Source organism: Hyaena hyaena, unplaced genomic scaffold (genome assembly GCF_003009895.1).
Source record: "Hyaena hyaena isolate Hyena2069 unplaced genomic scaffold, ASM300989v1 scaffold_10, whole genome shotgun sequence".
Classification (NCBI taxonomy): domain Eukaryota; kingdom Metazoa; phylum Chordata; class Mammalia; order Carnivora; family Hyaenidae; genus Hyaena; species Hyaena hyaena.
Genome location: NW_024080642.1, coordinates 3,032,011 through 3,054,607, shown reverse-complemented (window position 1 = coordinate 3,054,607; position 22,597 = coordinate 3,032,011). Strand labels below are relative to the sequence as shown.

Below are 22,597 nucleotides of genomic sequence, written 5' to 3'. Positions count from 1 at the left end.
AGGCTTTACACCAACTGGCCTCTACCCTTAAGCCAAGCAAGGGCTCAGGCTGGGAAACAGATGAATTCCCAGACAGGAGGCCCCCCAATTCAGGTGGTCCCAGTATGTGTGCTGTGGCAGAAGGAGTCCTGGACTAATACCGACGTCTAGAAGCCAAGTTCCACCTTGGCTCAGGTTTTAATTCTCCGTGTGACCTTGGGCACAACTTCTGAGCTTGTAGCTTGTTTCCTCCTCTATCAAGTGGAAGGGGGGGGATGGGTGATTTCTAACCACTGCTCTACGCAGAAGTGAACCCTGGCCAGGCGTACGGGACGCAGGCCACCTGACGCAGGCACGCTCTCACTCAAGGTCAACCTGTCTTCTGACGTGAAATGCACGACTCCCGTGTACTCCCCGGATGCCCTTGGGAACAGGAGCAGACGCCACCACTGAAACGGCCACCCGGCCAGCTCAGAAAAAGACACAGGTAAAGCCACCTCCCCCCCTCCCACATGGAGGGCACTTCACACATTACGAGAGTCCTGGCTTTAAAGCTACTTGGGCCGAGGACTGGAAAGGTAAAAACAAACCGCGTTAAGGAAACAGAACGAGCCCTGACACAGAACCCAGCTGAGGCCAGAGCTCCTTCCGAGGGGATCTGGAGAGCATCAGAGAAGAGTTTCCACAAGGCAAGAGAGGGCAGGGCGTGGGGTCTGCGGTAGCAACCCCTCATACCCCCAGGCTTGCGGAGAGCTCTCTCCCTGCTGTGGAAGCAAAGAGCTCCAGGAAAGAGTGACTTGCTCCCTCCCACAAGTCCATCCTGAATGCAGGAAAATCACTCCTAGGATATCTGCCCATTTCCCAAACCCAACCAAGGCACAAGCCTTCCTCGGCGACCCAAGACGCCACCCTGGGCTGAATAGCGACCAGCTACATGACCGAGGACAAGTGGCTGTACCACTTTGGGCCTTGTTTTCAAAAGAGGTGCCATGGCACCCTCCTACACTGTTCGTGGGAATGTAAACTGGTTCAGCCCCTCTGGAAAACAGTGTGGAGGCTCCTCAGGAAACTAACAATAGAACTCCCCTAGGACCCAGCAATAGCACTGCTAGGAATTTACCCAAGGGATACAGAAATGCTGAGGCATAGGAGCACATGTACCCCAATGTTCACAGCAGCACTCTCCACAATAGCTAAAACATGGAAAGAGCCCAAGTGTCCATCAACAGATGAATGGATCCAGAAGATGCGGTTTATCTATACCATGGAATACTACATGGCAATGAGAAACAATGAAGTCTGGCCATGTGTAGCAACATGGATGGACCTTGAGGGGGTTATGCTGAGCGAAATAAGTCAGGCAGAGAAGGACAAATACCGTATGTTTGCACATATAGGAGGATTAGGAGGAACTTAACTGAGGAACAAGGAGGAGAAGAAAGGGGGAAATGGTGGGGGAGAGGGAGAGAGGCAAACCATGAGACTCTTGAATGCTGACAAAAACTGAGGACTGATGGATGTGGGGGGTGGGGTGGGCATGGAGGAGGGCACTTGTGGGGATGAGCACTGGGTATTATGTGGAAACCAAATTGACAATAAACTATTTGTTAAAAAAAAAAAAAAAAAAAAAAGAGGTGCCATGGCCTCCTTCAAGAGATGGGATTTAAGTGCCTAGGTCTATGGGGTGCCTGGGTGGCTCAGTCACTTAAGTGTCCCACTTCAGCTCAGGTCATGCTCTTGCAGTCTGTGAATTCAAGCCCTGCGTCAGGCTCTGTGCTGACAGCTTGGAGCCTGGAGCCTGCTTCAGATTCTGTGTCTCCTCTCTCTCTGCCCCTCCCCCACTCACACTCTAACAAAAATAAACATTAAAAAAATTTAAAAATTAAAAAATAGAGAAAAAAAAAATAAAAAAAAATAAAAAAAAAATAAAAATTAAAAAATAAATGCCCAGGTCTGGAGCACAAATCCCTTCCCTTCTCATGATTTCACGGGGTCTCCAGAGCAGCCCCCCCAATCACAAACCTAGCCAAAGGTCAGGGCCCTGTTCTTGGATTTTGAACCTCAAAATACTAATGATGAGAAAAGGAAGTGGCTTAGAGAGGACAGCTTCTCAGCAGGCGAAAACCAAACCAAACAAGCCAGCAGAGGGGCGGCTTCCGGCTCTGTGGCTCCAAGGTCTTTGAGTAACTTCTCTCGTCTGCCCCTAGAATCTTCTCGATGGTTCCTTCATCTGACCTCAGCCTGTCAGCAATCACACAGAGATGCCCCAGTGTACTGACTATAAGGAGAGAAAAACAATGTAGGATGGGGGTGGGAAGCAGGGCCCAGCAAGGCTGGGGACAGCACGAAGTAGGTGTGACACCCAGCTGCCCCCTCCGCCTCCTCTGAAAGGAGACATACTAAAAAGGAAGGCATAAATGTGGGACTTTAACCGAGAGGCTTCAAAATTCAATTCATTAATTCAGCCACGTGGACGTGTCACGTGGAAATCTTGATTTGTGCACAGATGTCACTGGTGATTTTTGTCTTTTCCTTGCTAAAGACACACACACACACACGCACGCATGATGGACGGAAGGAGGGAGGGAGAGAAAGGGAAGGTAGGAGCGGAGCTGGGAGACCGGGAGCTGTAGGGAGCCCCTAAGAGCAAGCTTTTCAACAAAAAACAAGAAAAGACGAATTCCTACCCAGCAGTCGTCTGGCTTTAATCCGAGCCTGCCTGGGTGCTAAATAAAGCGACTTATAAATAAGCCTTTCTTTCATTTGCATTTAATTACTCTAAATAAATAAATAAATAAAGTCTAAAACCACCAACAAAAAATTAATCAACAAAACGAGGGAGGGAGAGAGGAAGGAAGAGAGAAAAAGACAGACAGAAAGACAGGGAGGGAAGAAGGAAGGAAGGCAGAAAAAAGGCTGCCCGAGGGCCGGTCCTCATGAAACTTGGACTTGGAAACTTGAAGGCAGAAAGCACGGGTGCTTTCACACCGCCCTCAATCAGTTCTTAGACTCTCATCAAACACCATGCCCTGTGCCCAATGCGTCCCCAGCGGATTATCCCATTCCACTCCAGCACGAATCCAATAGGGGAGGCCACGTTGGAAGCCCCCTCTTACTGGAGAGGAAGCCAAGGCTCAGAGAGACTCAGTGACCCGCCCAAAGTCACACAGCTGGCGTGACCAGCATTCAAACTCAGTCCATGTGTCTTTAAAGCCTGTCATGGTCCAATTCACCCGTCATCACAGACTGGGGGGGTCTAGCTCCTGGCTCTAAGTGGATGAGACACGGGCAGAGGGACAGAGATGGGGGCCCACCCTTGAGGCGTTCCAGCTAAAGGAAGAGACAGAGCAGGAGGGGGCCAGGAACCCCGGGGACCAGCCGGCTAGCCCTCTACCTTGATGATCTCCTGAGCGATCTGTCTGGTCTTGTTGATGTCCAGAGACGTCTTGGGGTCCCTCACAAATGAGTGCAACGTCCGCCCCTTGCAGAAGCTGTGGAGAGTGGCGGGGTCAGCGGGCTGGGGCCAGCACAGTCCGACCCCAGCCCCTGTGGACAGAGCTGTGCCCCCAGCCTGTGGAGGACCCTATCCATCCTCTGGACGGTGGGCACTAGAATCCTCGTTCTTCACCACGCCTGATGCCCCTTCCTTCCTGGCCAGGCCTGAGCGTGCAAAAGCACACACACACGCGCACACGCACCTTATTCCCTGAGGCCCAGGGCCTGCCCACCCCAGATCCGGAAACCCCGTTCACCGAGGCTATTGGTGCTCCAGAGCAGCCCACCCTTGGGGGATTCAAGGCAAGAACGTGCCTTCAAACTCAGGGAAGAATCTGGCCTTTTGGGACTATGGCCAGACAATACTGGGGATGCTCCATAATGATGCTCGTGATCATTTTGCTGTTTTCTGATCACAGAGATTTTATTACAGTACAGGAGTGTGCAGGCAGAGGGTGGCTTCAGGGGGATCAGAGTGATTACTGGGTGACGGGCTCGCATTTTCAGGCCTCCTGCACTGACTCCTAAAACGTGGGCTGAACAAGGACCCGGAGAGAGCGTATCGCCTACTCCCCGGCTCCTGGCAAAAGTTGAGTGAAGGCATCTCACGAAGAAGCCAGTTTTAGGAAAGTTCTCCAAGGAGACAGGGTTCTTAAGGCCTCGGAGACTTTGAGCACCGGCCGAGGGGTCGGGGATAGTGGCTGAGGGCTCCTGGTCTGGGTTCTAATGCCCTCAGCATAATCCGAAACGCAACTCTTTTGGGTAATGGATGATTTGTTTCGCACATTCCCTTTAAGCAGACTCTGATTCTCGTGGCGTGGGTGGGTGAGGAGAGACGGAGGGATGAAGGGTGGGCGGTGCTGGGGCCCGGGACCCTGGGGGGTGCTGTGCGGCTCCCTACATCATCATGTCGTCCTGTTCCCGGCTGGAATTCTGTTCCCTTGGTGGCTAACTTGGGGATGTCAGCAGTTCTGGTTGTTCTCGTTTATGCCTTGGATGACCACGCCAAAGGGAAATTAATTTTTACTTAGTAATTCGTTTGTTTGGTGGGGTAGTGGGGGGAAAAGGTTCTTTCAGCACGGGGTCTGCCTATAAGGGAACGTCACCAGAATATTAATGAGCGGGCTCCCAGTTGATGGGATTAGAGCGATTTCTAGTTTTTTCTTGAAACCGCCATGTATATTCCAAACTACCTCCACTAACCTCTTATTACTGTTTCTCGTTTTTAATCTTTTATTATTGTTACTATTTTTTAATATTTGTACCTTTTTTTATATATTTATACATATTTATTCATTTGTTCATTCACTTATAGGCTTTACACATGGCGTAGAGCCCCAACGTGGGACCTGAACTCACCACCCTGAAGATCAAGACCTGAGCCGAAATCTCAGGAACCAAATGCTTAACCACCCAGGCGCCCCTTGTTGTTCCTGATTTTATAAGTAAATACCCGGGGCGCCTAAGTGGCTCCGTTGGTTAAGTGTCCTACTTCGGCTCAGATCATGATCTCGTGGTCTGTAAGTTTGAGCCCCGCGTCCAGCTCTGTGCTGACAGCTCAGAGCCGGCTTTGGATTCTGTGTCTCCCTCTCTCCCTGCCCCTCCCCCACTTGCACTCTGTCTTTCTCTTTCCCGAAAATAAACATTAAAAAAAAAAAAAAAGAAACAGACAACGTCCATCAGAGCACCACATTCGTATATGCTCGCCCAGCCCACGTACTCACGTAAGTTCACAAACATATGGAAACGAAGATGTTCCATACGGCAAAGCGCCCAGCAAAAAAGAGGGCGGGCTGAATATCCTGGGGGGAACAGGGGATCAGGCAGAGCCCAGCCCACTTTCAGCGATGTCATGGTGGCAGCTTGAAATCAGGCACGGGGAGAGTATTTGCACCGCAGCAAGTGACCTCTACGCAAGCGAGGGCTTCCCTCCCCACCACCCAGGCATCAGAGGTTCAACATTTACGAACACACTGCTGAATTCAGCTATGTGCCAGGAATGTGGGGTGAGCGGTAAAGACGGTACTCGAGCGGAGAAAGCAGGTGCGACCCCTCAGGGTCTGTGCTATTTTCACAAAGGAACGGATAGTTTAAAACCCTGAGTGTATACAAACTTCTTTATCTTGACAGAAGGCATTGTAAGGATCTGCGTATAGTACATCCACTTGCGGGAAGAAGCACCTGGGTGGGGTGCGAAGGAGACTAGCTTTCATCTTGTACCTTTCTGGAACACTTGTTCTCTACCATGAGGCATCATGAGACACAGAATCTGAAACAGGATCCAGCCTCTGAGCAAGCATTCAGGACAGAGCCCGACGCGGGGCTCAAACCCATGAACTGTGAGATCATGACCTGAGCCGAAGTCGGGTGCTCAACCGACTGAGCCACGCAGGTGCCCCTATCGTTTTGTTTATGTTTTAATGTCCGTGGGGCTACGCGATGGGGAAGGCTCTGTTGTACTACCCACATTAAGACCTTCACGCAATAGGGGCGCCTTGGTGGCTTAGTCGGTTAAGCGTCCGACTTTCGCTTGGGTCATGATCTCGCGTTCGTGGGTTCGAGCCCCGCGTCGGGCTCTGTGCTGACTGCCAGCTCAGAGCCTGGAGCCTGTTTCAGAGTCTGTGATTCCCTCTCTCTCTGACCCTCCCCTGCTCACGCTGTCTCTCTCTCTCTCTCTCCTAGAAATAAATTAAAAAAACATTAAAAAAAAAAAAAAGACCTTCACGCAATAGTGGGGTGGCCGGGGGCCGGGTTACCTGGTGATGATGGCCAGGTGGGGCGGGTTCATGCAGGCCCCCATGAAGAGCACCACGTTCTCATGCCGCGTCTGCCGGTAGTTCATCACCTCCTTCTTGAACAGCTTCAGGTGGTCCTGGTTGTGGCCGTCCATCTGCAGCAGGCGGATGGCCACCTCGCCGTGCCAGCGGCCTCGGTGCACGCGGCCCCAGCGGCCCTGCCCGATGGGCTCGCCCAGCTCCACCTGCTCGAAGGGGATGTCCCACTCCTGCAGGTACACGCTAGTCTGGCTGGCCTTGCGAGAGATGGGGCCCCGCCAGGGCCGGCGGGGGCTCGGCAGGTCGTCCACCTCATCTTCGTCGTCCTCTGCCTCGGACTTGCCGGCCTCTGCCTCCTCGGCCTGGCGGGAGGGGGGAGGGACGGAGCAGGGCAGCAGATATGGGCTCGGCCAACTGGCCCCCCCCGAACCCCACCCAGGTAAGGGGAGAAAGGGGCAGGGGGTCGGGGCGCAGCTCCACACCAGCCTGCTGTGGCCAGGGGCCGGGTCACTTAGCACCGCAGGACCCCAGCATCCGCACCCGCAAACGTGGCACCTGGCCCAGGGAGGCCCTGAGGCCCTTCTTCTCACAAGTGCTCCAAAATCTACTGCTGAATGACATCTAATCGCTAGGAAAGAGTGTTAACATCCCGTGGTATAGACGAATTTAACCCCACTGATCCTTTCCGGCCCTTTCTTTGTTTAAAACAGTTTGTGACTGTCCTCCAGGCAGGAGTAACTCAGTTTCAACCCCTCTGCGTGGCTCGGAGCCAGGCTCTCGGTTGATACTTTGATTGGAGGGTGTAGACGGTGGTTCTCGGCCCTGGCTGCAATCAGAATGACCTGGGGGGCTCTGACATCGCGGGGATGCCTGGCCCCACGCCAGACTGACTGAACTAGAGCCTCCCGTGCTGGGCCCCCGGCCTCCAGGCTGGGAACCATGGGAGCGATGGGCTCACTGGAGCTTCAAAAATAAAAAACCCGAAGAAGGCTCATGTTTCTCATCACTCTTCCAGGCTGTGCACCTGCTGCAGCAGGCGCCCAAGAGGGCCCTCCGCAGTGCCCGGCACCCAGGCGCCCCCCACACCTGTGTGTGGAGACGAGGAGGAAGAGGGGAGAGAGAGGCACCGTCTCCGGGCCACCCGGGTCACCCTCACTCACCTCTGCTTCGTGATCCTCCACCACGTCTGTTTTGGGCTGGTTGTCGAGCCTGAGAGTAAGACGGTGCGTCAAGGAGACCCTGGGGACGGGTCAGTCTGTGCTTGGATGGGCACCCCCCCCCCACAGTGAGGTCTAAGGGAGGGCCACCAGTCCTGCCTCCTTACTGAACCCGCTCGGCCGTGGGCAAGGCTGTCTAGATGCCGAGGAAGCAGACAGGAGGCCAAAGACCAAGCCCCATTTCCTTTCTCTGGCCTCAGCCTTCTTTAGACTAACCTGAGGGGGACGGAAGCGGGGGGGGTGAGGGGTAGGCAGGGACCACCAAGACCCTTTCAAATCTAGTGCCCCAGCAGGGGCTCTGGGCACACACACACGACCTGAAATCCTAATGTGGGACTTTATGCAATTTCTTTCTTTCTTTTTTATAAGATTTATGTATTTTGAGGGGCACCAGGGTGGCTCAGTTGGTTACGTGTCCGGCTTCGGCTTAGGTCATGATCTTGCAGTTTGTGGGTTCGAGCCCCGTGTTGGGCTCCGTGCTGACAGCTCAGAGCCTGGAGCCTGCTTTGGATTCTGTGTCTCCCCTTCTCTCTGCCCCTCTCCTGCTCATGCTCTGTCTTTCTCTGTTTCTCAATAATAAATAAATGTTAAAAAAAATTTTTTTAAATATTTGAGGGTGAGAAAGAGAGAGAGAGAGAATGAGTGGGAAAGGGGCAGAGGGAGAGGGAGGATCCCAAGCAGGTTCTTCACTGTCAGCGAGAAGCCCATCGCAGGCTCGATCCCATGAACAATGAGATCATGGCCTGAACCACAACCAAGACCCAGGTGGTCAATCAACTGAGCCACCCGGGCTCCCCTAATTTCTTAACCTCTCTGTAGGTGCTTTCTCCTCTGTAGATTACGGATGACATCTACTTTAATACCTACCTTCCCCAGGCTCAGGACTGTATGAGGAAACGGGTCAAGGGCTCAGCAAATCCGGACATGGGGAAAGGGCTCCATCAACAGGAGCTTTTTTTCGTAGGCATCTCTAACTCCGAGTGGCCTTGGCCCATCTCTCTCGGGTCACAAGTCTGCTCTGGGCTCACATCTATCCCTACCCAATGTTGACTACACCAGCAGGAGACAGATAAAACCCTCTGGCCGAGGTCACTGGTCCAGGGAGTGGGTTAGCCCGAGGAGTGCCCCACCTGGCTGGCCCAGAGCAGGTCAGAGCCTTAAAGGTGGGGCGGGGGTGGGTCAGGGCTGCGGGCCCCACTTTAACAAGCCCCCAGAGAAAAGAAGGCGAACACAGGGTGGGGATGCCTACCGGGTACTGTCTGCTGCATCCGGGGACGGGCCTGCCTGTGGAAATGCGGAGATGTCTGCAGCAAACAAAAAAGCAAATATAAAGCGTGAGATCCCCTCCCCACTAGCCCAGGGGACACGGTGCTTACAAAGTGCACGCAGAGGAATGGCTCCTCCCCTAGCAGCCCGCCCCGCCCTCCACCCCAGTGCTGCACCTGTGTGCTCCGGGCCACTTCTTCTAAAACCCAACAGGGACACAACCTCTACAGCACATGGCTTTGCCCCCACAGCTCTGTGCCGGAAAGGGACTCCAGGTAAGCGAGGAGATTGAGATTCCCCCGTTAGCCCCATTTGCCTGTAGACAAATGGCCCCATAGAAGCAAGTGGTAAAAACGAACTGGGCATTACTTCCGTAGGAGTCAGACCCCCCTTCTCGGCTCAAAGGCGGCAGCAGGTGCAAAAGCCCTCTGAAAGGAGTAAGACTCCTTTGCGGAGGCCAGCGGCGGCCCGCGGAGGCCCAGGGCAGGGCTTGCAGATGGCTCATCAGTGCCATCTAGCGTCTGGCTCAGCGGCTGGGGATTTCTGGCAGCAGCCAGAGGCCCCGTCCCCTAGGCTTCTGGGTTTGGGGCCGAGGGCGGAGTAGCTCTCAGGGGGAGAGGAAGAAATGCACAGTCCACCCTGCCAGAACCCAAGGATTGGGCCGGTGGGGCTGACCCTGGGCTTTTTCCAGTTTTAGCACTGAAAGCCCCACATCCGGGGAACACCACCCAGATGGTCACCCCAGTGTGGAACCCAACCCATGGCTGCTTCTGCGGCCCTTCACTCCTTCTTCTCTTGTCCACAAAAGAAGAGAGACCGTAGACGGCAGTGGCTGAGCCATCAGCACCCTCTCCCTGCCTTCTACGACAAAGAACCCCCTGACTCGGCCATCAAGCTCCCCTCAAGCTTTCTCTAAGGCTTTATCCAAGGCTACTGTGAGGTTATCTGAATCCCAATATCTCTGGGAGCTCAGACTTGGAGAATCTGATAGAGGCTGTGGGCTTTTCTACCAGGACAACGCACACGTCCACCACTCCTGGGGAGTTGGGAGTCCCGGATGCCTTGGCCAAGGCCTCCCCAGATACCACAACACTACCAGGGGCAGCCTGACCTTCCTACCCCTGCAAAACAGCTCAAATATTTCCACAGAAGATAAACACGTGCATAGGGGATGGGGAGGAACAGCGCCCCGAGTGGGAGGGAACAGCATCTCGGAGGCCTCACGCTTTCCCTTAAACACGAAGAGCTTATTTTGTGTTTTGCTCCAAAATGTGTCCATGTTTAACAGACATATATTCCCTCTCCTTCCTCGACATATCTTCAGAGCAAGACGGATCCTTCTGGAAACAAAGCCATGTTTTCCCAATGCTTTGGAGCACTCCCCTGTACAGTGGTCCTTGAGCTGGGAAGCAGGGAGGCTCTTAGAGGGGAGCCACAGCAAAAGTGGGTGTGAAACCACGGAGGCAGCGCGGAGAGCCTCCTGGGGCCAGCCCGCTCGCGCCCGGGCAAAGCCACACTAATAGTCCTATAAGAATTTCACAAACGCACCAAATCACTCCCCTAACGGTGCTGGGTTGGCAAACAGAAAAGCCTGGACTAACCAAAAGACCATGACTTCGAGAAAGGCCCGTTTAACCCATGAGAAAAACAATTAGCTACGGTCTTTGTCTAAACATACAGACGTCATATGGCTAAATTAAGAACGAAAGTGGCAGATGACTTATACGAATGCCTGTCATCCTCAACTGGAGAAATCAGCACTAATGGCATAAAGCCCTTGGGGGCATGCATATGGCCAAATGCAAAGCCTGGCACGCAGTAGGTGTGTACAACGATTTCTGTTGGAAGGGAATCAGAGGTAAAGTTGCCGCCTTGAAAATTTCTATGATAAAGCTGCATTTTACATGACCGCCATCAGATGGCGCCATATAGCAACACTCAGGCAGGTGAAGCCCCTGTAAGTGAAGCCTGCAGACTTGACTTTTCCCAGACCGGCTTCCCTTTCTGTAAGGGAAGTTAAGTCGTAGTCCCAGTTTCTGTAAGTCGTTTCCTCGTCATATGTAGGAGAAGATATTGTAACAGATGCTCATAAGGCATCCGCAAAAGGTCTGTCCCTGCCGCCCGGCAAGCTACTGCTGCCGTCAAGGGCCCACCTCACGCCCACCCACCCGTCTCCCTTTCCCAGCTGTGATACATAGTCAGCTCTCGAAGTAGGTGGACATGAGGCTCGGGCACCGCCCAGGTGTCCGGATGGCTGCACACAGGGGCCAGCGCAAGGGGCAGTTAGTGGGACCGTGCAAAGGACTCACCTGGAAAGATAAACTGCTGTCTATGATGAATGAAGTAGGCAGCTTTAAACAGAAGAGGAGGTGAGTCACACACACAGAACAGCAAACGCGGCAAAGGATGAGGGGGCCCAGGCACGGGCTGCTTTGGGGGAGGGGGTGGCAGAACGGCGTGACCCATGCAGGAAGGAGAGGAAGAACTGGAAGGAAATGGGGGTGCCCCGGGAAGGAAGGGGCTTGCCCTGGAGGGCTGAGGATGGGAGCTCGTGGTCCCCTTGCTGCAGAGCCCCGGTTGACGGCACTCGCGTCCCAGGCTCGCATCTCTTGGGAAATGTGCAGGAGCCCAGAAGGGCGAAATACTGAGAGGCCAACTGTGCCGTGTGCAGAGGAATGGTCTCCACCTCCGCGGCCCACATTCACCTCCAGAAGTGATGAAGGTTTAGCGACCCGGCTTCACCATCCAAAACAAAAACCCGCCTCTCTTAAGGGTCCCTGAAGGGGATGCACTGGGGGTCTGGACTCCGTAAAATAGGGGTACGGGCAGCCTTTGCCCACAAACTGATAGGCTCCCCCACAGGGCAGAGTGGGGACCCAACAGGAGCTGTTTTTCCCCAGGTTGGCCACCAGGGGCCAGCCCCGAGCGCTGCCACGGCCAGGGAGAGAAGAGACCCTGGACGGAGTGAGGGGACAATGAGGGCCCAGCCCAGGGACATCAGGGAAAGCTGAGAGGCTCCGCCTGACATCGCAAAATGGACTTTTTCTGTGGCTGTTGTTTCTCAAACAGGCCCTTCCTTTTACAAAAACCCAAACCAGAAGTTTCAGAGCAAAAGACTCCATTTCAGAGCAGAATGGGAAAGGAGGTCATTCAAAGGGGCCATCGCCCCACTCCTGGGGAAGGCGGGGGGAGGCGGGTGTGCGCAGGATGGTGCAGGCCAGAGCCAGCCAGCCAGGTGTGCGTCAAGGCGAAGGGACAGGCAAAAGAGAAACGATTCCTACAAAATCTCGGTCTCCCAGCGCCCCAAAAAGAAATCCCTGGTGCAAAGGGCCCAGAGAGGCTGCCTGGCTCCCACTGGCCGCATGAGAGTTCCCAGGACACAGGAAAGGCTGTGCCGCTGTCCCCACCCCGGGGCCTGGAGCCCCAAGGGCCAGGCCTGGCCGGGAGCCAACTGGAGCGTCCCAGGGGCCCCTCCCTCCTCTGGACTCTGCCCGCAGAATACATGGAGGGCCAAGGCCAACTGCAAGGAGCAGCCAGGGCGGCCAAGGCTCATTCTGAAACAGGCGAGCGGGCCCCGGTCCGCTCCTCGGAGAGATGGGATCCCCCAGGCCTGGCAGCGAGGAGGGAGACCCCGGCCCTGCAGAGCCCAGGGCAGCGGGGCTGTAGCGGCGTCAGAGGGAGCAGGCACCTGCCCGGAGCCTCAGTGTCAGCATCTGCACAGTGGGGATAACCTAACCCCGGCTTCCCAGGTCTCTGGCTTCGCGGAAAAGGGGACGAAAGCTTCCCCTCAATGAGCTTATGCGGATCGCGGAGCAGGTGAGCAGCAGGGCCGGGGCCTTCTGGGCCTCTGTGCTGCCCGCCCGCCTCCCGGGACCTCGGTGGCCCTGAGCGGGCAACGCCCACGAGAAGCCGCCCCACAAACCGGACGGCAGCGAGGGGGCTGAGTCAAGAACCCAGGCCTCGGGCCAGGGAGACCGCACTCTGATCCTGGCCCCGGCTCTCACGGGGGCAAGCCACCTCCTCTGAGCCTCAGTGTCCCCATCTGTGACACGGGGGTGACAGCGGCACCTCAGCAAAGCTCTCGTCAGGTCTGAACGGCGTAGCTCACTGCAGTGTGACACAGCGCCTGGCCCCCAGCAAACGCTCCCGTGGCAGCAGCGCTTGACCTGGAGCCTGCTGGGGCGTGTGAGAAGGGCCCCCCATCGTGAATGCACCCCAGAGCCCCGCGCCTGTGGTACCTGGGAAGCTGAACTTGCTGTCCCGCTGGCCGGGAGAAGGGTTGGGGGGCGTCGTGGCGCTGGGCGGATTGGACGACGTCGGGAAGGGTGCCGGCGAGGAGGGCGTGGAGGACGTGGTGGAGGACGGGTTGCTTCTGGAGTCCAGGTGGTTCATGGCCGGAGGGTGCTCCTGCAGGGGTGGGTGGGGCCGTCACTGCCCTACCCGGGGTGCGGCGGGACCCTCCCCTCCCTGCCTAAAAACCAGGAGGGCCCCCTGATGTTTTTGCCTAATATTTGAGGGTACAATGGCACAGAGAGGCCCTCGCCCCAATGCCCCTCCCCCCAGGTGACTCCCGCTCGTACCTCCTTCAGCTCAAACATACTTTCCTCCCAGGAGCCCTTCCTGAGCCCGGCGAGGACCACACTCCTCCTCCTTACGCTCCCATAAAAACTAGTGCTTTTCATCATGCACTTAAACTATGGTTTGTCGAGGGCAGCCATCGTGGGCGGTTTTCTGCAGAATGTCCTGCGTGTGCTGCGAAGGCAGGGACCCTGCTCATCATACCCCCAGCGCCTGGCTCTGAGCCAAGCACGCGGCAGGGTTTTTAGAATGAATTAAACTCAGGGGCGCCTGGGTGGCTCAGTCAGTTAAAGCGTCCGACTTCGACTCAGGTCATGAGCTCACAGTGCGTGGGTTCGAGCCCCGCATCGGGCACTGTGCTGGCAGCTCAGAGCCTGGAGCCTGCTTCAGATTCTGGGTCTCCCTCTCTCTCTGCCCCTCCCCCACTTGCTGTCTCTCAATATAAAATAATGATATAAAAAAATTTTTTTAAATAAACAAATAAAATGAATTAAATTCAGCCTCTGTTAAGTGTATCTGATGTGTGGTGCACAGTGGTGTCTAATAAATGCTCCACTCACTCTTCTGCAGGCCTACTGGCTAGGACTGCTCAGTGGTTTGGGCCCCAGCAAGATCAAAGGACCAGCTCAGAGAGGGCTGCAGGGGGAGTCTATGCTATGGGGGACCCTGGCCCTGACCCACTTCCCAGACCCTAACTCCAATCCGTTGGTGGACAGGCTGGAATTCCTTGGTCAGAAAAGCTGGGGCCAGGGGCGCCTGGCTGGCTCAGTCAAGAGAGCGTGTGACTCTTGCCCTCAGGGTCTAAGTTCAAGCCCCACTTTGGGGGTAGAGATTACTTAAAATTAAATCTTAAAAAAAAAAAAAAGTTGGGGTCAAATTAGGTTAAATGCTCAGTTCACCAGGTTTTCTTCTGCAGGCCCAAAGCCTCTTGGGTGCCCACGGGACTCCAGAATCTTCTGAAGCTATGCAGTGGGCCTCACGGTGAGGGGAAAGCCACCACCACCTGGTGTCATACGCAGGTCAGGGAGGGGGCTGGGTCCTCAGAGAGCCCATCCCGGTTCTCCGGGACCAGGCCGGCCGGCGCAGGGGGAGGCGCTACGAGGCTGACTGACTCCAGCTCCCCACCCAGCACCTGTGTGACCCCGTTCAAATCACCCCACCCTTCTGAGCCACAGCAGGTCTCTATCAAATGGGGGTAGCGGCTGCTGCTTCAAACACGTGCTTCACATGTCCGATGCTCGATACGAAGGTTTCCCCACTGCCCACCGTGTGCCAGGCCCCCGGGCAGGAGGAAGATAACATGGCCCCGCCCTCCAGAGCATGCCTGGGGAGACAGGCGACAGCCAGGGGACCCTCAGCCCTCGCCCGGGCAAGCCCTCCCTGTAAACACTGACGGGGGTGTCTCAGGCGGAGGGAACGGTGGGCACCAAAGGCCCAAGGTAGGAGTGGGCTGAGCTGGTGTGAGCCGGGGCGGCTGGAGAAGAGGGTGGAAAGACAGGCTGGCCTTTGACAGACAGGCCCTCGGCACAGCGCCCGGCACCTGGCGGGAACTTAGTAATGGTTAGCCCGCATTACGAGAATGGCCATCGACGGGGCTCAGGGAAGGACGACAGGCGGTCAGTGCCCTTGGCGACGTGAGAGAAGGCGCCACTCAGAACTCTGTGGGGTCGGGGCCAAGCAGGTGCGCGCAGGAGGGCTTCATGGAGGAGGAGGGCCCTGAGTGGGTTCCGAAGAACTGACGGGAGAGAGTGAAGGGGTGTCGGGGGACGGTGCAAGTAGGGGGTGCACCCGCTGTTGCCAGAGAGCGGAGGGCGGACGAGAGAGCGATGCCGGCAGGGTGGGGGTGGCAGGTGGGGGCCAAGCACCCCGCCCGAGGATGTGCGCTGATCTGTGACGGGCTGGACAGCACACACGGCTCCCGACACACAAGTTCACGCACATTGGCCTGTTACCCTCACACCACCCTGCGCACCAAGCACTATCAGCCCCACTTTCCAAACTAGGAAACTGAGGCTCAGAGAGGTACGGGAATTTGCCCAAGGTCGCAGAAGCAGGAAAGGGGGCTTGTCCGGACTGGAGCTCAGATCTGTGGTCCTACGCCCCCACACCCCTGTTCCTGGGGCAGGGGGGGGGGGACCGCCACCGTCAGGGGAGATGCAGTGACGGGAGGGAGGCAGGAGAGGAGACAAGGGCAGGCACAGAAGAGACGTCACCTCCAGGCAGTGACCCCCTTGTTGGACAAGGAGATGTGGCCACAGTCCCTCCCAGAACAGCCCCCCCAACTCCAGGCTGCATCTTCAGGGTCCCTGATTTCACCAGTCACGTCACCTGCTTCTCTTCTCTCTGCCCAAACTGTACCCAGACTGGCCCAAGCTGCAGAAGGCCGACCACGGCCCCAGAGAAGCCAGTCACGCGCCCCTCGGTGGGGACGCAAGGGCACGGCAAGCCCTGGTCTGGGGCTGGGACACAACCCACTTGAAAACCAACAGGTCACACGGCCACCGGGGGGCTGCTGTCGAAAGCCACCATCAGTGCGGTAAGCACGCAGGAGACGTTAGGTCAAAACAGAGGAAGCAGGTCATGGGCACGGTGAAAGACGGGATCCCGGAAGGCCACCCTCTGCTCCTGGACCCCAGATCGCATGCCCTCTTCCCTGCCGGATCTCTGCATTACAGGGGGGAGGGTTCTCCTGCCGCCTAGTGTACCTTCTTTGTCAGTGCTTTGGGGAGGGTTCCGAAGTGGGGCTCAGCTGCTCTGTCCACCGGGTTGTTGATGTCCGACGGGACGGATTCCGTCCTCCGAAGCCTGGGCTCTATTTGAAAGGGGGGAACCGTTAGTGGGGAACAGACGAGGCTACAGAAACAAGCCCCCCTCAAATCCAGAAAGCGGGGGAGGGGCAGAACACTCACGTGGGAGGAAGGATATTCTACAGGCCGGAGCTTCTTTTGTACACTTGTTGTGACACTTCAATCTGGTAAAGAAGGCAGGGTCAGCACGCGGAGGGTCACGCGGGGCTCCCAGGGCAGCCACGGGGCCCGCGGGCATCACCTGGCAGCTCCGGGTCACGCCTGCCTCTATCGGCACAAATCCCTCAACAAGCGTGAGCTCCAAAGTTTGGAACATCCTCCGTGGACAGTGCCGGCGGCCACTGCCAAGCACGACCATGTTCCTGCTGTCACCTGCCTTATCTTCACAGCAAACAGTTGAAGTCCTACCCACGGACACACTGCGGGGCCCACTTCTGTCTTCTCTCAAGGAAAGGAGAGCCTCCAGCCTCATTCAGAAAGCAGGAGGCAAGTCTGAACTTCCAAAAACGAGGAGTCCCAAGGGGAACGTCTGCATTAGCCAAGGTCCCGGGGACGCCAGGGGTGGCCCCTCCCGCTGCACTGCAGCACGAGCCACGTGGTCAGAGGGCCAGCAAGGGCCGGAATGCGAAGACCTGGAAACCCCAGTTCGGTCCCGCCCACCCTACCACGTCTCGGGGTTCTCCATGACGAAACGGGGGGACAGTTAGAGCCCTACCAACCCCACTCGTAGGAGCGCATGGGGCTCAGAAGTCACTCCGTGCTCCCCACGTGAAAGGCATCACTTGAAAGGGAGCAGGAGGTCCCCAGTTTAAAGCCGGGAGCCACAGGAGACCCAGGCTGGGGACAAGGCTCTGGCGTCCCCTTGGCGGTCAGGGGGGTCACTGTCCGACGGACCCGTAGGAGACCCGTCCCCTCCGGCCTGGCGGGAGCCCAAGTGCTTTTACTCCACACACCAGCTCGGAAACTTGGCGCAATCCTCGTAGGTGAAGAGGCCTGGAATCATCTTCCCCGTTGTAAAAATGGGGTCCAGAGAGGGCAAGCATCTTGCCCCAGGTCACAAAGCAATGGAGGGCAGTGTGATCTGGGAACAAAAACGCTAGGCCCATCCTCTGCAGGGTGGGGGTAGCCAGACAGCAGAGGACACCCTGGCCCCCACGCCATTTCCTATCCTTGTCCTTGACTCCTTCCAGAAAGCACAATGGTACGAAACAAGAAAGTGGGATTTGTGTACGGTCTACATTCTCCCTGGACACTCCACTTCGGTGAATACCACCACCCGTCTGTTTTTACCACTGCCCGTCCCCTTCTCCTACATCTAAACACGTTAAGGCTAAACTCCTTAGAGTTTCCAGAAAGGCCCTCCCATTCCTCACTAACTTTGTACGAGGTAAAAGGCCTGGAATTCTCATTCTTCCTGCGTCCACCTGGTAAACTTCTAATCATCCTTCAAAGCCCACTTCAGATCTCCCCTTCTGGGAACGTCTTGCTTGACGCTTCCTGAATCTCCTTAGAAAAGCGCTGACCATACCAGGGGGTGCCGAACGGGGTCACAAAGAGATTTAAGAACTTTCAAAGGGGTTCCCTTGAATTCGGACTCAACCGAAGGCCAAGAATCAAGTAGCAGGGCTGTTACTGACGCCTGGCATTTCCCCCCTTCCCCTCCCCCGCCCATCACCTGCAATGCTTGCATTTCACTCCGAACATCATGCTCTTCTGGCACACGTGGCAGACCTGGGACAGCCAAGACTTGGTGGAGAACCTGCAGGTGGAAAACACCGGAAAAATGCTCACGTGGCTGGGACACCGGAGCCTGGGCAGGGCCCCAGGGAAACTGGGGGGCTGGGTTCCATCCCGGAGCCGCGGGAACCCTCTCCTGGGCGGGGGCAGAGATGCCTTTCCCTTGGGCATCCAGGTTTCCCAGCCACAAAGTCATGACCGCCCAGCTCCTAAAGTCAGTGTGGTCACCGAGGCCAGCCCCCTGGTGGCAGCAACGGAAATGACAAGTATGCACATCGAGCGAGTCCAGTCTTAGTGGTTTATCCCAGGGACGCTCCCGCTGGTGTCAAATGACAAGGTTACTCCCTGCAGCAGATCTGCAGCAGTGAAAGGCTACAAACAGGGGAGCGTGGGGGGCTCGGGTGGCTGGGCGACCGATGCTCAATTTCAGCTCAGATCACAGATCATGATCTCAAGGGTCACGGGCTCGAGCCCCGTGTCGGGCTCTGCACTGACAGCGTGGAGCCCGCTTGGGATTTTCTCTCTCTCCTTCCTCTCTGGCCCTCTCCCACTTGCGTGCGCACTCTCTCTCAAAAAAATAAGAATAAATAAACTTAAAAGCAAAAGACTGTAAACAACCTATGCTGTTTTGGCATATCAGCGACAGACTGTGTCAGGGACAGCCCAGTCATATGACGGGGCACCGTGAGACCAGGAGATATGAAACCTCATTTTTGGTAAAAACATGGAATGATCTCCAAGTCATATTATCAGGGGGAAGAAGTACTACGCGACTCCATTCGTATGAAGTTCAAATACAGGAAAAAGTAACCTACAGTGACATAAATGAACAGTCACCTCTGGGTGGAATTGCTATTAACTGGAAAGGGCCACAGGCCAATTTCTGGGGGGTGGGGAGGGGTGTGGAATGCTCTGAATCTTCACCCGGCTGGTACATGTGTGCGCATAGGTGAAAATTTGTGCACCCAGTGCTATGGAAATGATGCCTTCGCTCAAAAAAAACAACTTTTTTAACCTTTATTTTTGAAAGAGACAGAGACAGAGCATGAGCGGGGAGGGGCAGAGAGAGAGGGAGACATAGAATCCAAAGGAGGCTCTAGCCTCTGAACTGTCAGCACAGAGCCCGCTGTGGGGCTCAAACTCACAAACTGCAAGATCATGACCTGAGCCGAAGTCGGACGCTTATCTGACTGAGGCACTCAGGTGTCCCCCTTTAAAAAAAAATTTTTTTTAATGTTTATTTATTTTTGAGAGAGTGAGAGAGAGAGAGAGAGAGAGGGAGAGAGAGAAAGGAAATGAACAGGGGAGGGGCAGAGAGAGAGGGAGACACAGAATCCGAAGCAGGCTCCAGGCTCTAGGCTGTCAGCACAGAGCCCAAAGCGGGGCTCAAACCCATGAACTGCAAGATCATGACCTGAGCTGAAGTCGGATGCTTAACAGACTGAGCCACCCAGGCGCCCCCACTTTTAAAAATTTTTTAATGTTTATTTATTTTTGAGAGAGAGTAAAGGAGAGCGCGCGCATGAGCAGCGGAGGGGCAGAGAGGGAGACACAGAATCTGAAGATGCCTCAATTTTTAAAAGAAAAAAAGCGGAGGGTAGAACAGTGTCAATAATATCCGTGTGAAAATAGAAAAAAGGAGGCCAAAAACCATACACTTGTACTTGCTTGTATAAAAATTATCTCAAGAAACTGCCAAGATCTGCCTACAGGGGGACTCAGAAGGCTGGGGACAGCGGGAGGGGACAGTATATATAACCCACCCTTCTCCACCTCTTGAGTTCTGAGTGTATTTCAATCCAAACCAAATCAAAACCTAAGAAACTGAAAAACCACAAAAGATAGACTGGGAAGAAGGATGGGGGTTGAGCGGATGGTGGCCTCCAAAAGCCTAGGGCAGTCTACAGGGTGGGGAGGCCTAAGGGCAGAAAGAACTCACATTTTTGGAGGAATAGGTTTTTCAAAGCGTGGTATGTTGTGGTTAACAACAGAACAAATAGCAACAGTATTTGGGGAATGGTTTGTAAGGGTCCGTAACCATGAGCTCACTCGATTCTCAGAACTACCCCTGGGGAGTTAGGCAGGCCTGAGATTCTCAGTATGCGGGCAAGGGAACCAGAGAGGTTAGGGGATTTTCTCGAGGTCACACAGCTGGGAAGCTGTGCAGCAGGGTCTGGACCCCGGGGGCCTCAACATAGAGCCTGCGGGGCTTCTCTGAGAGACCACTAGGGCACAGCACAAGAGAAAGAGCACTCGGATTGTGAGGTCAGAATGCACTTCTGTGGGGCACCTCGGGGCCTCTGCAAATATTGCCCCTGTGCTCACCTGGCAGGGACCTGGGGAGACGACGTACGTGAATGTGCAGTGCCCCCGAGCGTTACGGTCCCCACCCAGACAAGACAGGTGCTTCCAGGGACTAGAACAAAGGCACCCATGTCCCCTAAGTGCCTTTTTAAAAAAAGTTTTTATGTATTTGAGAGGGCCAGAGAGAATCCCAAGCAGGCTCTGTCCATACTGCCAGCGCAGAGCCCGACATGGGGCTCGACCTCACGAACTGTGACATGATGGCCTGAGCCAAAATCAAGAGTCAGATGCTTAATGGACTGAGCCACCAGGGCGCCGCCCCAGCCCCACCCCCACCCCCACCCCAAAGTGCCTTTGAAGGAGCCCTGATCCTGCCTCTCTGGGGTCTACATGCTCTCTCTGGCCTTTAATCTCCTCTTGTGCCAAAAGCAGGGATAGGGGAGCAGCTTGGTGGTATCTCATCCGGGGCTGAGAAGAGACACGTGCTAGGAAGGGGTGTGGGGTGTGGGGGTAAAAGCCTTCCCAGCCCAGGGAAGGACCCCGGACAGCTTTCCCCTACTAGGATTAGACCAAAACACTTTAGATCTTATTGACAGAGGCCTGGAACGTGGGTTTAAAGCCCCCCAGAAGGTGTGATGGTGATGTCACCGCATGGAGGGAGTGGGTCGGCCTGGCAATATGGACGAGGAGGGGTGAGGCTGCTGCTACCCCCACGGGAGGGCAGCCTCTGCTGCCCCAGGTGGAAGGAAGCGGCACGCCGGGAAACCCTCGGGGCCAGCCGACAGAGCCGCATCCACTGTGAAAGCAGATGCCCCCAGGACAAAAGAAAGAGCCGAGCCTGGCGTGTGCCCCAGGTCCGGGCTGACACGCGTCCCGCTCAGGCTAGGGCCTGTGCTTGCATACCAAGCGCTCCCCAGTGGCACACCCAGTGTTCAGGCGCACATCGCCCCATTTTATCCTCATCACAGGACGGGGGAAAAGTCTTGTTAGCGGAGGGGGAAACTGAGGCTCCGAGAGATTACTGGTGTGCAACCGCAGGGGCAGAATGGGGGGAGCTTCTCGTCCTGTGCCGAGTGGCTCGCTCCCATGCTGGGAAGATCACCCTGGGCGCCCTGGGTCCCGACGAGGGAGCCGCTGGGACCTTCGCTTGCAGGGCCTGTCCCAATTGTCAGCCAGGGCCTCTCTTCCACGGGACTCGAGTAGAATCCACGGGGATCAGCCCGGACGGAGCTCCAGAGGTGCCGGGGCACCATCCAGAGGGCACTGTCACTCTCTCACTGATAGCTTGACCTCTGGCAAATTACTCAAGCCACAGCCGGGTCTCCACCTCTGGGCAAGAATTCCAGGCTGGGGGCGCCTGGGTGGCTTAGTCGGTTGGGCGTCTGACTTTCGCTTAGGTTGTGATCTCACGGTTCGTGGGTTTGAGCCCCGCGTCGGGCTCTGTGCTGACTGGCAGCTCAGAGCCTGGAGCCTGTTTCAGAGTCTGTGTCTCCCTCTCTCTCTCTAACCCTCCCCTGTTCACGTTGTCTCTCTCTCTCCTAGAAATAAATTAAAAAAAAAAAAAAAAAGAAAAAGAAAAAAAAGAATTCCAGGCTGCACAGCAGCTCACACTCGGGGAGGAGGGGGATTGAAAGGCCCCATAAGCTGCAAAGCTCTCAACCAGTGTGCCCTGTGGTGCTCCCAACAGGCTTCATCAAGGGACAGCTAGAACGCAGGCATCCCAAGGCACCGCTCTGCCGGTCATCTGGGCTGAGGAGAGGCCACGCATGCGCACCTGCTGTTGGTGCCACACACCAGCCTCACAAGAGCTGAGGCCAAGCCTTCCGGCCGGTCCACACCAGGGACCTGCCTCGGCCTACGCTATAGCTCACACCAGCACCGGGGTGACCAGAAGTTATTAGAAATCCAGACGACTAAGCAGACGTTAGAGATGGGGCCCAAGGTTTGGGGTTTGAGTGCTCCGCGGACTCTGATGTGTGGGGGGTGTGGGTCCCACGTGACCCCGTCCTGGACCTGCAGGAAGCTCTCAGCTCCTCCTCCTGGAGACTTCGAGCCTGGTTCTCCCGGGACCCGTGTTCTCCCGCAGCAGGGTGAGGAAGAGACCCATGCAGGGGCAGGGGAGGACCAAGCAAGTCCGTACAGCCACTGGTGACAGGCAGGGTCTCCGGGTGGGAACAGGGCTGTGTTCACAGAGGCGAGGGACAGACCAGAGGCAAAGAGTCTCGAGAAACGGGGATCAGGACAGATCCCACCCCCGCCGCTGCAATGAGGAGCAACCCCTTCGTAAGGGCACTGGTCCGAGCCCAGCTCCGTGCCCTGTCCCCGCCCCAGCCTGGCTGGACCTACCTGTGAGTCACCGACAGCCCGATGTCCCTTCGTACCATCTGCGGGGATCCGTATGGGAGATCTGCAGGGAAAGGGGCCACAGGCTGAGGAAACC

At 55.9% G+C, this 22,597-nt stretch overlaps 1 protein-coding gene across 6 annotated transcripts in view; it reads right to left on the bottom strand.

Annotated features, from left to right (window-relative positions):
* The window catches only part of KSR1 (kinase suppressor of ras 1), a 176,239-nt gene that overhangs the window by 35,199 nt on the left and 118,443 nt on the right, over positions 1-22,597 (bottom strand). For 5 of the 6 annotated variants that reach the window (XM_039252658.1, XM_039252661.1, XM_039252652.1 and 2 more), the window contains 10 exons: positions 22,504-22,564; positions 17,792-17,875; positions 16,219-16,280; positions 16,015-16,121; positions 12,970-13,138; positions 11,041-11,082; positions 8,715-8,769; positions 7,409-7,457; positions 6,231-6,610; positions 3,374-3,470 (listed from right to left, as the gene is read on the bottom strand). In XM_039252658.1, coding sequence (XP_039108589.1) covers positions 3,374-3,470; positions 6,231-6,610; positions 7,409-7,457; positions 8,715-8,769; positions 11,041-11,082; positions 12,970-13,138; positions 16,015-16,121; positions 16,219-16,280; positions 17,792-17,875; positions 22,504-22,564 — 1,106 coding nt within the window. The remainder of the gene's footprint in view (positions 1-3,373; positions 3,471-6,230; positions 6,611-7,408; positions 7,458-8,714; positions 8,770-11,040; positions 11,083-12,969; positions 13,139-16,014; positions 16,122-16,218; positions 16,281-17,791; positions 17,876-22,503; positions 22,565-22,597) is intronic. The other variant, XM_039252656.1, reaches the window with a different exon arrangement.